The 16,563-nt window shown below is 45.1% G+C and overlaps 1 protein-coding gene across 3 annotated transcripts in view; it reads right to left on the reverse strand.

The window, feature by feature from the left end:
- Nucleotides 1-2,403: 2,403 nt before the first annotated feature.
- LOC140119726 (2-Hydroxyacid oxidase 2-like) overlaps nt 2,404-16,563 on the reverse strand; it is a 36,563-nt gene continuing 22,403 nt past the window's right edge. For all 3 annotated transcript variants that reach the window (XM_072139075.1, XM_072139076.1, XM_072139074.1), the window contains exons 2-8: nt 13,282-13,434; nt 13,059-13,210; nt 6,766-7,049; nt 4,094-4,312; nt 3,097-3,255; nt 2,903-2,972; nt 2,404-2,730 (exon numbers count right to left, since the gene is read on the reverse strand). In XM_072139075.1, the coding sequence (XP_071995176.1) occupies nt 2,675-2,730; nt 2,903-2,972; nt 3,097-3,255; nt 4,094-4,312; nt 6,766-7,049; nt 13,059-13,210; nt 13,282-13,434 (1,093 nt within the window). In that variant the 3' untranslated portion in view covers nt 2,404-2,674. The remainder of the gene's footprint in view (nt 2,731-2,902; nt 2,973-3,096; nt 3,256-4,093; nt 4,313-6,765; nt 7,050-13,058; nt 13,211-13,281; nt 13,435-16,563) is intronic.

Genomic DNA, 16,563 nt, shown 5'->3' on the forward strand with positions numbered 1-16,563 from the left:
TATTACAGAATGTGCCCATGATGCATCTGTGCTGCCGGTCATTATATTACACGTTCTAGAGTCTGTTATTACAGAATGTGCCCATGATGCATCTGTGCTGCCGGTCATTATATTACACGTTCTAGAGTCTGTTATTACAGAATGTGCCCATGATGCATCTGTGCTGCCGGTCATTATATTACACGTTCTAGAGTCTATTACAGAATGTGCCCATGATGCATCTGTGCTGCCAGTTATTATATTACACGTTCTAGAGTCTATTACAGAATGTGCCCATGATGCATCTGTGCTGCCAGTCATTATATTACACGTTCTAGAGTCTGTTATTACAGAATGTGCCCATGATGCATCTGTGCTGCCGGTCATTATATTACACGTTCCAGAGTCTATTACAGAATGTGCCCATGATGCATCTGTGCTGCCAGTCATTATATTACACGTTCCAGAGTCTATTGCAGAATGTGCCCATGATGCATCTGTGCTGCCAGTCATTATATTACACGTTCTAGAGTCTATTACAGAATGTGCCCATGATGCATCTGTGCTGCCAGTCATTATATTACACGTTCTAGAGTCTTATTACAGAATGTGCCCATGATGCATCTGTGCTGCCGGTCATTATATTACACGTTCTAGAGTCTGTTATTACAGAATGTGCCCATGATGCATCTGTGCTGCCAGTCATTATATTACACGTTCTAGAGTCTTATTACAGAATGTGCCCATGATGCATCTGTGCTGCCGGTCATTATATTACACGTTCTAGAGTCTGTTATTACAGAATGTGCCCATGATGCATCTGTGCTGCCGGTCATTATATTACACGTTCTAGAGTCTGTTATTACAGAATGTGCCCATGATGCATCTGTGCTGCCGGTCATTATATTACACGTTCTAGAGTCTGTTATTACAGAATGTGCCCATGATGCATCTGTGCTGCCGGTCATTATATTACACGTTCTAGAGTCTTATTACAGAATGTGCCCATGATGCATCTGTGCTGCCGGTCATTATATTACACGTTCTAGAGTCTATTACAGAATGTGCCCATGATGCATCTGTGCTGCCGGTCATTATATTACACGTTCTAGAGTCCGTTATTACAGAATGTGCCCATGATGCATCTGTGCTGCCGGTCATTATATTACACGTTCTAGAGTCTGTTATTACAGAATGTGCCCATGATGCATCTGTGCTGCCAGTCATTATATTACACGTTCTAGAGTCTGTTATTACAGAATGTGCCCATGATGCATCTGTGCTGCCGGTCATTATATTACACGCTCTAGAGTCTGTTATTACAGAATGTGCCCATGATGCATCTGTGCTGCCGGTCATTATATTACACGTTCTAGAGTCTTATTACAGAATGTGCCCATGATGCATCTGTGCTGCCGGTCATTATATTACACGTTCTAGAGTCTGTTATTACAGAATGCGCCCATGATGCATCTGTGCTGCCAGTCATTATATTACAGGTTCTAGAGTCTGTTATTACAGAATGTGCCCATGATGCATCTGTGCTGCCGGTCATTATATTACACGTTCTAGAGTCTGTTACTACAGAATGTGCCCATGATGCATCTGTGCTGCCGGTCATTATATTACACGTTCTAGAGTCTATTATTACAGAATGTGCCCATGATGCATCTGTGCTGCCAGTCATTATATTACACGTTCTAGAGTCTGTTATTACAGAATGTGCCCATGATGCATCTGTGCTGCCGGTCATTATATTACACGTTCTAGAGTCCGTTATTACAGAATGTGCCCATGATGCATCTGTGCTGCCGGTCATTATATTACACGTTCTAGAGTCTTATTACTCCTGGAGCCTCCGTCATGTTGCTGATGTGAGACCTTCTCTGGTTGGTATCGCATGTTCTAGATTCAGTCATCATCAAAGTAGCTCTAGAACATCCTCCGGCTACAGGGAGAATGAGAATTGGCTACAATGTGATGTCCACATCTTCTTCATGAGGCGACAGGGACTGACTCTAGAACATCCTTCAACCCTCGCCCCAGCCGTGTCCACAGAAAGAGAGGATTTAGGAAGGTTTTGGAATCAGTCCTGCACCCCCCACATAACCAATGAGGATGTTCTAGAGTCACAGTCATTGGCAGCCGCCTTGATCAAGCAGTAGATCTAGAATGCATTGTTATTCTAGAATCGTCTATCATATAACAAACCAAAAAATATGATGGATTCAGTGAATGGAGCCGCTCTGTGTGTTATAGATTGGGGTTCTAGAGGGATTTCCCCTGTTCTGTCATCATGAAGATGTTCTAGATTACCGGTGTGTACAGCCTGCCATAAGGATGATATTCTAGAATAACTATTATATGGAGGGCGTTCTAGAGCTATTACCCCGGTACTGTCCGTCACAGACTGGATTTTCCAGATCGTTTGCGTTTCTCTGGTTTATTCATTCTGTCACATTGTGTGACCTAGAACCAGTAACGGCCGCTGTCACGATGAGCTAACGGCTACAATACGGGAGATGTTCTGGGTCCAGCAATCAAGAACTGCTCCAGAAGTTTTGAATCAGGAACATAAAATCATCTCATGTTCCAGTAAATCACATGATAGTCCATTAGAGGGGGAGGGGGGGGGCGTCATCATCTTCTCGTTCCAGAATTCGGAGGGTTCTAGATTCCTCTTCCCTGCGAGTCTTCACAGTTTGGAGGAATGGATGAGGTTTCGGGTGATTTCGGAGACATTGCGACACCCTGTAGAGCAGAAGGGAAGTGAGAACATCAGAACCACAATCCTGAACCCAATGGTCCGGCAGTTACTATGCGTCAGTATGATCCCAGCACAAGGGAGGGCTATTATAATGTGTCTATGGAATGGCTTAGATTGTCAGCTCTGCAGCCCAGAGCCAGTGTGTAGCCTCCTCACCAGAGAGCGCCATGGACAGACGGAATTCCTCGGCCAGGATCTGCAGGACGCCCCGGACGCCCTCCTCGCCCTGAGGAAGAGAGCGGGTGTCAGACACAGCAGAATAGAAGCAGCAGTACCACATACTGGTACCTACAGAGCTGCAGGGTAAAGCAGGGGGGATGACCGCCCCCCAAATAATACAGACCCCCTACCTTGTATGCCAGACCCCACACAACCGGCCGGCCAATGAACACGCACTTTGCTCCAAGGGCCAGAGCCTTCAGGACGTCGCTGCCGGTCCGGATCCCCCCATCCACATAGACCTCGACCCGACCGTGCACCGTCTCCACAATCTCAGAGAGGGCGTCAATCTACGGACACAGGAGAGTGAGGGGGGGCACAGAGCGGAGGTCCGAGACCCCCATATACTGGTACCTACAGAGCTGCAGGGTAAAGCAGGGGGGACACAGAGCTGCAGGGTAAAGCAGGGGGGACACAGAGCTGCAGGGTAAAGCAGGGGGGACACAGAGCTGCAGGGTAAAGCAGGGGGGACACAGAGCTGCAGGGTAAAGCAGGGGGGACACAGAGCTGCAGGGTAAAGCAGGGGGGACACAGCTTGATGCACGGTAAAGCAGGGGGGACACAGCTTGATGCACAGTTCAAGCCCCCTCCCCACGTCTCCCCCTCTCCTCCTCCTCCCCCTCCCCACGTCTCCCCCTCTCCTCCTCCGCCCCCTCCCCACGTCTCCCCCTCTCCTCCTCCTCCCCCTCCCCACGTCTCCCCCTCTCCTCCTCCGCCCCCTCCCCACGTCTCCCCCTCTCCTCCTCCGCCCCCTCCCCACGTCTCCCCCTCTCCTCCTCCTCCCCCTCCCCACGTCTCCCCCTCTCCTCCTCCTCCCCCTCCCCACGTCTCCCCCTCTCCTCCTCCGCCCCCTCCCCACGTCTCCCCCTCTCCTCCTCCTCCCCCTCCCCACGTCTCCCCCTCTCCTCCTCCTCCCCCTCCCCACGTCTCCCCCTCTCCTCCTCCTCCCCCTCCCCACGTCTCCCCCTCTCATCCTCCTCCCCCTCCCCACGTCTCCCCCTCTCCTCCTCCGCCCCCTCCCCACGTCTCCCCCTCTCCTCCTCCGCCCCCTCCCCACGTCTCCCCAGGAAATCTAAATCCAGGATCTTTGCATTTGGACTTTCCAGAACCCCCCTTGGGGTCACATACCGTGGCCAGTTCCCCGTCCAGCTGGCGCCCCCCGTGGTTGGATACGATGATGCCCTGCACGCCGTGCTCTACTGCCAGCTCCGCATCCTCCTTGGTCAGGATTCCCTTGACAATGATTGGCAGACGGGTCAAACTTCTCAACCAATGAACATCTTTCCAGCTAATGGAGGGGTCCAGGGTGTTGGCCGGGACCCCGTAATTATCAGGGCCGCACTGGTCCTAAAACACAGGAGATGGGTGGGAGGTCCGTGCAGAGCAGCGTTACATCCGATAATACACAGCTACAATCCCGGAATACTGAAAATTATAGGAGGATCCCCCAGATCCGCCCCCTCCCCACGTCTCCCCCTCTCCACCGCCCCCTCCCAGTGTCTCTCTCTCCTCCTCCCCCTCCCCCATGTCTCTCTCTACTCCGCCCCCTCCCCACGTCTCCCCCTCTCCTCCTCCCCCTCCCGCATGTCTCTCTCTCCTCCTCCCCCTCCCGCATGTCTCTCTCTCCTCCTCCCCCTCCCGCATGTCTCTCTCCTCCTCCCCCTCCCGCATGTCTCTCTCCTCCTCCCCCTCCCGCATGTCTCTCTCCTCCTCCCCCTCCCGCATGTCTCTCTCCTCCTCCCCCTCCCGCATGTCTCTCTCCTCCTCCCCCTCCCGCATGTCTCTCTCCTCCTCCCCCTCCCGCATGTCTCTCTCCTCCTCCCCCTCCCGCATGTCTCTCTCCTCCGCCCCCTCCCGCATGTCTCTCTCCTCCGCCCCCTCCCGCATGTCTCTCTCTCCTCCTCCCCCTCCCGCATGTCTCTCTCTCCTCCTCCCCCTCCCGCATGTCTCTCTCTCCTCCTCCCTCTCCCGCATGTCTCTCTCTCCTCCTCCCCCTCCCGCATGTCTCTCTCTCCTCCGCCCCCTCCCGCATGTCTCTCTCTCCTCCGCCCTCTCCCGCATGTCTCTCTCTCCTCCGCCCTCTCCCGCATGTCTGTCTCTCCTCCGCCCTCTCCCGCATGTCTGTCTCTCCTCCGCCCTCTCCCACATGTCTGTCTCTCCTCCGCCCTCTCCCGCATGTCTCTCTCTCCTCCGCCCTCTCCCGCATGTCTCTCTCTCCTCCGCCCTCTCCCGCATGTCTCTCTCTCCTCCGCCCTCTCCCGCATGTCTCTCTCTCCTCCGCCCCCTCCCGCATGTCTCTCTCTCCTCCGCCCTCTCCCGCATGTCTCTCTCTCCTCCGCCCTCTCCCGCATGTCTCTCTCTCCTCCGCCCTCTCCCGCATGTCTCTCTCTCCTCCGCCCTCTCCCGCATGTCTCTCTCTCCTCCGCCCTCTCCCGCATGTCTCTCTCTCCTCCGCCCTCTCCCAATGTCTCTGGTAACAGTAGCTATTTGAAGGAGGAGGTCAGGGGTAACACATAGAAGAAGTTCCCACAGTCCCGAATCTATGAGTAATGTCCCTGGATATCAGGATGGAGTCTGATGGAGATTTCCTCCAATGTTTCTCTTTTCTCCTTCACTTTAACCACAACTCCCATGTGTCCTCCTACTGTCCCTGCAGTCACTGATTTTCTCTGAGACTGTAGAGTGTAACCACAAGAAGATGGATGGATCTTAACTGCTAGAGGGAGGGAGAGGTCATGTGATGCTGCTCCCTGCTCACTCTGGAGAGAGGGGCAGATCATGTGATGCTGATGGACCCTGCTCACTCTGGAGAGAGGGGCAGATCATGTGATGCTGCTGCTCCCTGCTCACTCTGGAGAGAGGGGCAGATCATGTGATGCTGATGGACCCTGCTCACTCTGGAGAGAGGGGCAGATCATGTGATGCTGCTGCTCCCTGCTCACTCTGGAGAGAGGGGCAGATCATGTGATGCTGCTGCTCCCTGCTCACTCTGGAGAGAGGGGCAGATCATGTGATGCTGCTGCTCCCTGCTCACTCTGGAGAGAGGGGCAGATCATGTGATGCTGCTGCTCCCTGCTCACTCTGGAGTGAGTGGCTGGTCATGTGATGCTTCTCCCTGCTCACTCTGGAGCGAGGGGAAAAAATCATGGAAATACTGCTGCTCACTCTGGATGGAGGGGGGTCATGTAGTGCTGTTGCTCCCTGCTCACTCTGAAGGGAGAAGTGATGGTATCCTGCCACTTACTCTGGAGCAGGGGGAAGGCCATGTAATGCTACTCTCTGCTCTTTCTGGAGGAAGGTCTTATGATGCTGCTCCCTGCTCTCTCTGGAGGGAGGGTGGGTCATATGATACTACTCCCTGCTCTTTGTGGGGGCAGGGGAAGGTTGCATGATGCCGCTTACGCCTTGCTCTTTCTGGGTGCAGGGGGAGGGTGTGTCATGCTGCTCCCTGCTCTTTCTGGAGGGAGGTGGGTCATGTTATGCTGCTCGTGCTGGAGGCAGGGGAGGTCATGTTACTATGCTTTCTGTGTGTAGCTAGCAGGAGAGCTTTGTGTCTGTGCAGATCTGTGGATGCAGTGGATAGTGGGGATAGTGAGGTACAAGATCTCCCCTGTCCCCATCAGTCCTGAGCTGCTCCACACATGGTGTGCACGTCCTACCAGAGGGGTCTCATCCTGTGTGACCATCCGGTGACTGGCGGTACAACTAGCGTAACACACGACAGCGTCTCCCCCTCTGGTGCCATCTCACCCCTGGCCAGATCTCTGCTCCCTGATTGGCTGCACGGTGGATCCTCTCACCTCGAAGATTCCTTCAAAGTTCTTCACCTTCAGGTGAGGAGGAAGGCGGAAGTTATTGCGGACGTCGCTCCTCCTCTTCCCGGTGTACGGCACATCCACGGTGAGGACCAGCGCCTTGTACCCCAGCGCCTCCACCCGCCGCACCAGCCGCTCCGAGAGCTTCCGGTCCCGATAGATGTACAACTGGAACCAGCGGAACCCATCCGGAGCAGCACCAACGATCTCCTCCACAGAACACGTGGAATAAGTGCTGGACACATAACAGACATTCACAGCTTCCGCAGCTGCAACACAGAACAGGGGGTTACAGGTAAGTACAGCCGCTATAACCTGGGTATACACCGACACACGTACAGCCGCTATAACCTGGGTATACACCGATACATGTACAGCCGCTATAACCTGGGTATACACCGATACATGTACAGCCGCTATAACCTGGGTATACACCGATACATGTACAGCCGCTATAACCTGGGTATACACCGATACATGTACAGCCGCTATAACCCGGGGATCTCCTGTACATAGTGATATATGTACAGCCGGTATAACCCGGGGATCTCCTGTATATAATGATATATGTACAGCCGCTATAACCCGGGGATCTCCTGTACATAGTGATATATGTACAGCCGGTATAACCCGGGGATCTCCTGTATATAATGATATATGTACAGCCGGTATAACCTGGGGATCTCCTGTATATAATGATATATGTACAGCCGCTATAACCCGGGGATCTCCTGTACATAGTGATATATGTACAGCCGGTATAACCCGGGGATCTCCTGTATATAATGATATATGTACAGCCGCTATAACCTGGGGATCTCCTGTATATAATGATATATGTACAGCCGGTATAACCTGGGGATCTCCTGTATATAATGATATATGTACAGCCGGTATAACCCGGGGATCTCCTGTATATAATGATAGATGTACAGCCGGTATAACCCGGGGATCTCCTGTATATAGTGATATATGTACAGCCGGTATAACCCGGGGATCTCCTGTACATAGTGATATATGTACAGCCGGTATAACCCGGGGATCTCCTGTACATAGTGATATATGTACAGCCGGTATAACCTGGGGATCTCCTGTATATAATGGTATGTGTACAGCCGGTATAACCTGGGGATCTCCTGTATATAATGATATATGTACAGCAGGTATAACCTGGGGATCTCCTGTATATAATGATATATGTACAGCCGCTATAACCTGGGGATCTCCTGTATATAGTGATATATGTACAGCCGGTATAACCCGGGGATCTCCTGTACATAGTGATATATGTACAGCCGGTATAACCCGGGGATCTCCTGTACATAGTGATATATGTACAGCCGGTATAACCTGGGGATCTCCTGTATATAATGATATATGTACAGCCGGTATAACCTGGGGATCCCCTGTATATAGTGATATATGTACAGCCGGTATAACCTGGGGATCTCCTGTATATAGTGATATATGTACAGCCGGTATAACCTGGGGATCTCCTGTATATAATGATATATGTACAGCCGGTATAACCTGGGGATCTCCTGTATATAATGATATATGTACAGCCGGTATAACCTGGGGATCTCCTGTATATAATGATATATGTACAGCCGGTATAACCTGGGGATCTCCTGTATATAATGATATATGTACAGCCGGTATAACCCGGGGATCTCCTGTACATAGTGATAAAAGTACAGCCGGTATAACCCGGGGATCTCCTGTACTTAGTGATATATGTACAGCCGGTATAACCTGGGGATCTCGTGTATATAATGGTATATGTACAGCCGGTATAACCCGGGGATCTCCTGTACATAGTGATATATGTACAGCCGGTATAACCCGGGGATCTCCTGTACATAGTGATATATGTACAGCCGGTATAACCCGGGGATCTCCTGTACATAGTGATAAAAGTACAGCCGGTATAACCCGGGGATCTCCTGTACATAGTGATATATGTACAGCCGGTATAACCTGGGGATCTCGTGTATATAATGGTATATGTACAGCCGGTATAACCCGGGGATCTCCTGTACATAGTGATATATGTACAGCCGGTATAACCCGGGGATCTCCTGTACATAGTGATAAAAGTACAGCCGGTATAACCCGGGGATCTCCTGTACATAGTGATATATGTACAGCCGGTATAACCTGGGGGTCTCCTGTATATAATGATATATGTACAGCCGGTATAACCTGGGGATCTCCTGTATATAATGATATATGTACAGCCGGTATAACCTGGGGATCTCCTGTATATAATGATATATGTACAGCCGGTATAACCTGGGGGTCTCCTGTATATAATGATATATGTACAGCCGGTATAACCTGGGGATCTCCTGTATATAATGATATATGTACAGCCGGTATAACCTGGGGATCTCCTGTATATAATGATATATGTACAGCCGCTATAACCTGGAGATCTCCTGTATATAATGATATATGTACAGCCGGTATAACCTGGGGATCTCCTGTATATAGTGATATATGTACAGCCGGTATAACCTGGGGATCTCCTGTATATAATGATATATGTACAGCCGGTATAACCCGGGGATCTCCTGTATATAATGATATATGTACAGCCGGTATAACCTGGGGATCTCCTGTATATAATGATATATGTACAGCCGGTATAACCTGGGGATCTCCTGTATATAATGATATATGTACAGCCGGTATAACCTGGGGATCTCCTGTATATAATGATATATGTACAGCCGGTATAACCTGGGGATCTCCTGTATATAATGATATATGTACAGCCGGTATAACCTGGGGATCTCCTGTATATAATGATATATGTACAGCCGGTATAACCTGGGGATCTCCTGTATATAATGATATATGTACAGCCGGTATAACCTGGGGATCTCCTGTATATAATGATATATGTACAGCCGGTATAACCTGGGGATCTCCTGTATATAGTGATATATGTACAGCCGGTATAACCTGGGGATCTCCTGTATATAATGGTATGTGTACAGCCGGTATAACCTGGGGATCTCCTGTATATAATGATATATGTACAGCAGGTATAACCTGGGGATCTCCTGTATATAATGATATATATACAGCCGGTATAACCTGGGGGTCTCCTGTATATAATGATATATGTACAGCCGGTATAACCTGGGGATCTCCTGTATATAATGATATATGTACAGCCGGTATAACCTGGGGATCTCCTGTATATAATGATATATGTACAGCCGGTATAACCTGGGGATCTCCTGTATATAATGATATATATACAGCCGGTATAACCTGGGGGTCTCCTGTATATAATGATATATGTACAGCCGGTATAACCTGGGGATCTCCTGTATATAATGATATATGTACAGCCGGTATAACCTGGGGATCTCCTGTATATAATGATATATGTACAGCCGGTATAACCTGGGGATCTCCTGTATATAATGATATATGTACAGCCGGTATAACCTGGGGATCTCCTGTATATAATGATATATGTACAGCCGGTATAACCTGGGGATCTCCTGTATATAGTGATATATGTACAGCCGGTATAACCTGGGGATCTCCTGTATATAATGATATATGTACAGCCGGTATAACCTGGGGATCTCCTGTATATAATGATATATGTACAGCCGGTATAACCTGGGGATCTCCTGTATATAATGATATATGTACAGCCGGTATAACCTGGGGATCTCCTGTATATAATGATATATGTACAGCCGCTATAACCTGGAGATCTCCTGTATATAATGATATATGTACAGCCGGTATAACCTGGGGATCTCCTGTATATAATGATATATGTACAGCCGGTATAACCTGGGGATCTCCTGTATATAATGATATATGTACAGCCGGTATAACCTGGGGATCTCCTGTATATAATGATATATGTACAGCCGGTATAACCTGGGGGTCTCCTGTATATAATGATATATGTACAGCCGGTATAACCTGGGGATCTCCTGTATATAATGATATATGTACAGCCGGTATAACCTGGGGATCTCCTGTATATAATGATATATGTACAGCCGGTATAACCTGGGGATCTCCTGTATATAATGATATATGTACAGCCGGTATAACCTGGGGATCTCCTGTATATAATGATATATGTACAGCCGCTATAACCTGGGGATCTCCTGTATATAATGATATATGTACAGCCGGTATAACCTGGGGATCTCCTGTATATAGTGATGTATGTACAGCCGGTATAACCTGGGGATCTCCTGTATATAATGATATATGTACAGCCGGTATAACCTGGGGATCTCCTGTATATAATGATATATGTACAGCCGGTATAACCTGGGGATCTCCTGTATATAATGATATATATACAGCCGGTATAACCTGGGGGTCTCCTGTATATAATGATATATGTACAGCCGGTATAACCTGGGGATCTCCTGTATATAATGATATATGTACAGCCGGTATAACCTGGGGATCTCCTGTATATAATGATATATGTACAGCCGGTATAACCTGGGGATCTCCTGTATATAATGATATATGTACAGCCGGTATAACCTGGGGATCTCCTGTATATAATGATATATGTACAGCCGCTATAACCTGGGGATCTCCTGTATATAGTGATATATGTACAGCCGGTATAACCTGGGGATCTCCTGTATATAATGATATATGTACAGCCGGTATAACCTGGGGATCTCCTGTATATAGTGATATATGTACAGCCGGTATAACCTGGGGATCTCCTGTATATAATGATATATGTACAGCCGGTATAACCTGGGGATCTCCTGTATATAATGATATATGTACAGCCGGTATAACCTGGGGATCTCCTGTATATAATGATATATGTACAGCCGGTATAACCTGGGGATCTCCTGTATATAATGATATATGTACAGCCGCTATAACCTGGAGATCTCCTGTATATAATGATATATGTACAGCCGGTATAACCTGGGGATCTCCTGTATATAATGATATATGTACAGCCGGTATAACCTGGGGATCTCCTGTATATAACCTGGGGATCTCCTGTATATAATGATATATGTACAGCCGGTATAACCTGGGGATCTCCTGTATATAACCTGGGGATCTCCTGTATATAGTGATATATGTACAGCCGGTATAACCCGGGGATCTCCTGTATATAATGATATATGTACAGCCGGTATAACCTGGGGATCTCCTGTATATAATGATATATGTACAGCCGGTATAACCTGGGGATCTCCTGTATATAATGATATATGTACAGCCGCTATAACCTGGAGATCTCCTGTATATAATGATATATGTACAGCCGGTATAACCTGGGGATCTCCTGTATATAATGATATATGTACAGCCGGTATAACCTGAGGATCTCCTGTATATAGTGATATATGTACAGCCGGTATAACCTGGGGATCTCCTGTATATAATGATATATGTACAGCCGGTATAACCTGGGGATCTCCTGTATATAATGATATATGTACAGCCGCTATAACCTGGGGATCCCCTGTATATAATGATATATGTACAGCCGGTATAACCTGGAGATCTCCTGTATATAGTGATATATGTACAGCCGGTATAACCTGGGGATCTCCTGTATATAATGATATATATATACAGCCGGTATAACCTGGGGATCTCCTGTATATAGTGATATATGTACAGCCGGTATAACCTGGGGATCTCCGGTATATAATGATATATGTACAGCCGGTATAACCTGGGGATCTCCTGTATATAATGATATATGTACAGCCGGTATAACCCGGGGATCTCCTGTATATAATGATATATGTACAGCCGGTATAACCCGGGGATCTCCTGTATATAATGATATATGTACAGCCGGTATAACCTGGGGATCTCCTGTATATAATGATATATGTACAGCCGGTATAACCTGGGGATCTCCTGTATATAATGATATATGTACAGCCGGTATAACCTGGGGATCTCCTGTATATAATGATATATGTACAGCCGGTATAACCTGGGGATCTCCTGTATATAATGATATATGTACAGCCGGTATAACCTGGGGATCTCCTGTATATAATGATATATGTACAGCCGGTATAACCTGGGGATCTCCTGTATATAATGATATATGTACAGCCGGTATAACCTGGGGATCTCCTGTATATAATGATATATGTACAGCCGGTATAACCTGGGGATCCCCTGTATATAGTGATATATGTACAGCCGGTATAACCTGGGGATCCCCTGTATATAGGGATACATGTATATAGTTATACCCCGCCCTCTCTGTCGCCCCCTACCTCTGGCGGTGCTCATCTCTCCGTCGGGCCAGGCCAGGCAGTGGAAGGCTGTCGGGGCGATCCCTATGGGGGCGCTGATCTCGGTTCCTAATATGGTGGTTCTGGTGTCGGTCATGGACACGTCCCGCAGCATCCGGGGTCTCAGCCGTATCCTGTAGGGCACATAATGTCTGGTTATCTGCCCCCTGCTCAGCGCTGACAGCCTCTGGGCACTGGTACTTACCTGGTGAAGGCCTGTAGGTTGTCATCCCGCGTGTAGCAGTCGTCGGCTCCCGCGGCGTAGTACTCCCACGTGGCCTTAGGTAGGTGCTCCTTGGCGTAAGCTTCAAAGTCTGACAGGCAAATGAGGGACATGTCGGCATCCCCCGGCCCCGGCCTGCAGAGACACAGAGGGACGTGACATGGGACAGCGCCGCCCTACAGGCCACCCCCAGGACAGGAGGAGCACGGCATAGAACACACAGCCCTATATATAAGACATATAAGGGCTCCCCAGAAAAGGAGACACAGTATATTATATCCATAGACCCAGTATATTATACATAGACCCAGTATATTATACATAGACCCAGTATATTATATACATTACCCAGTATATTATATATAGACCCAGTATATTATATCCATAGACCCAGTATATTATACATAGACCCAGTATATTATATCCATAGACCCAGTATATTATATACATAGACCCAGTATATTATATACATAGACCCAGTATATTATATCCATAGACCCAGTATATTATATCCATAGACCCAGTATATTATACATAGACCCAGTATATTATATCCATAGACCCAGTATATTATACATAGACCCAGTATATTATATCCATAGACCCAGTATATTATACATAGACCCAGTATATTATATCCATAGACCCAGTATATTATACATAGACCCAGTATATTATATCCATAGACCCAGTATATTATACATAGACCCAGTATATTATATACATAGACCCAGTATATTATATACATAGACCCAGTATATTATATACATAGACCCAGTATATTATATACATAGACCCAGTATATTATATACATAGACCCAGTATAATATATCCATAGACCCAGTATATTATATCCATAGACCCAGTATATTATATACATAGACCCAGTATATTATATACATAGACCCAGTATATTATATACATAGACCCAGTATATTATATCCATAGACCCAGTATATTATATCCATAGACCCAGTATATTATATCCATAGACCCAGTATATTATATATATAGACCCAGTATATTATATACATAGACCCAGTATATTATATACATAGACCCAGTATAATATATATATAGACCCAGTATATTATATCCATAGACCCAGTATATTATATCCATAGACCCAGTATATTATATACATAGACCCAGTATATTATATACATAGACCCAGTATATTATATCCATAGACCCAGTATATTATATCCATAGACCCAGTATATTATATCCATAGACCCAGTATATTATATCCATAGACCCAGTATATTATATCCATAGACCCAGTATATTATATCCATAGACCCAGTATATTATATACATAGACCCAGTATACTATATCCATAGACCCAGTATATTATATACATAGACCCAGTATATTATATACATAGACCCAGTATATTATATACATAGACCCAGTATATTATATACATAGACCCAGTATATTATATACATAGACCCAGTATATTATATCCATAGACCCAGTATATTATATACATAGACCCAGTATATTATATACATAGACCCAGTATATTATATACATAGACCCAGTATATTATATCCATAGACCCAGTATACTATATACATAGACCCAGTATATTATATACATAGACCCAGTATATTATATACATAGACCCAGTATATTATATACATAGACCCAGCATATTATATACATAGACCCAGTATATTGTATACATAGACCCAGTATATTATACACATAGACCCAGTATATTATACACATAGACCCAGTATATTATACACATAGACCCAGTATATTATATACATAGACCCAGTATATTATATACATAGACCCAGTATATTATACATAGACCCAGTATATTATACATAGACCCAGTATATTATATACATAGACCCAGTATATTATATATAGACCCAGTATATTATATACATAGACCCAGTATATTATATATAGACCCAGTATATTATATACATAGACCCAGTATATTATATACATAGACCCAGTATATTATATACATAGACCCAGTATATTATATACATAGACCCAGTATATTATATATAGACCCAGTATATTATATACATAGACCCAGTATATTATATACATAGACCCAGTATATTATATACATAGACCCAGTATATTATATACATAGACCCAGTATATTATACACATAGACCCAGTATATTATATACATAGACCCAGTATATTATATACATAGACCCAGTATATTATATACATAGACCCAGTATATTATATACATAGACCCAGTATATTATATATCCATACATAGACCCAGTATATTATACACATAGACCCAGTATATTATATACATAGACCCAGTATATTATATACATAGACCCAGTATATTATATACATAGACCCAGTATATTATATACATAGACCCAGTATATTATATATAGACCCAGTATATTATATACATAGACCCAGTATATTATATACATAGACCCAGTATATTATATACATAGACCCAGTATATTATATACATAGACCCAGTATATTATATATATAGACCCAGTATATTATATACATAGACCCAGTATAATATATATATAGACCCAGTATATTATATACATAGACCCAGTATATTATATACATAGACCCAGTATATTATATACATAGACCCAGTATATTATATACATAGACCCAGTATATTATATACATAGACCCAGTATAATATATGTATAGACCCAGTATATTATATACATAGACCCAGTATATTATATACATAGACCCAGCATATTATATACATAGACCCAGTATATTATATACATAGACCCAGTATATTATATACATAGACCCAGTATATTATACATAGACCCAGTATATTATATACATAGACCCAGTATATTATATACATAGACCCAGTATATTATATACATAGACCCAGTATATTATATACATAGACCCAGTATATTATATATAGACCCAGTATATTATATACATAGACCCAGTATATTATATACATAGACCCAGTATATTATATACATAGACCCAGTATATTATATACATAGACCCAGTATACTATATACATAGACCCAGTATATTATACATAGACCCAGTATATTATATACATATACCCAGTATATTATATACATAGACCCAGTATATTATATCCATAGACCCAGTATATTATACACATAGACCCAGTATATTATATCCATAGACCCAGTATATTATATATAGACCCAGTATATTATACACATAGACCCAGTATATTATACATAGACCCAGTATATTATATCCATAGACCCAGTATATTATATACATAG

Source organism: Engystomops pustulosus, chromosome 2, assembly GCF_040894005.1.
Source record: "Engystomops pustulosus chromosome 2, aEngPut4.maternal, whole genome shotgun sequence".
Classification (NCBI taxonomy): domain Eukaryota; kingdom Metazoa; phylum Chordata; class Amphibia; order Anura; family Leptodactylidae; genus Engystomops; species Engystomops pustulosus.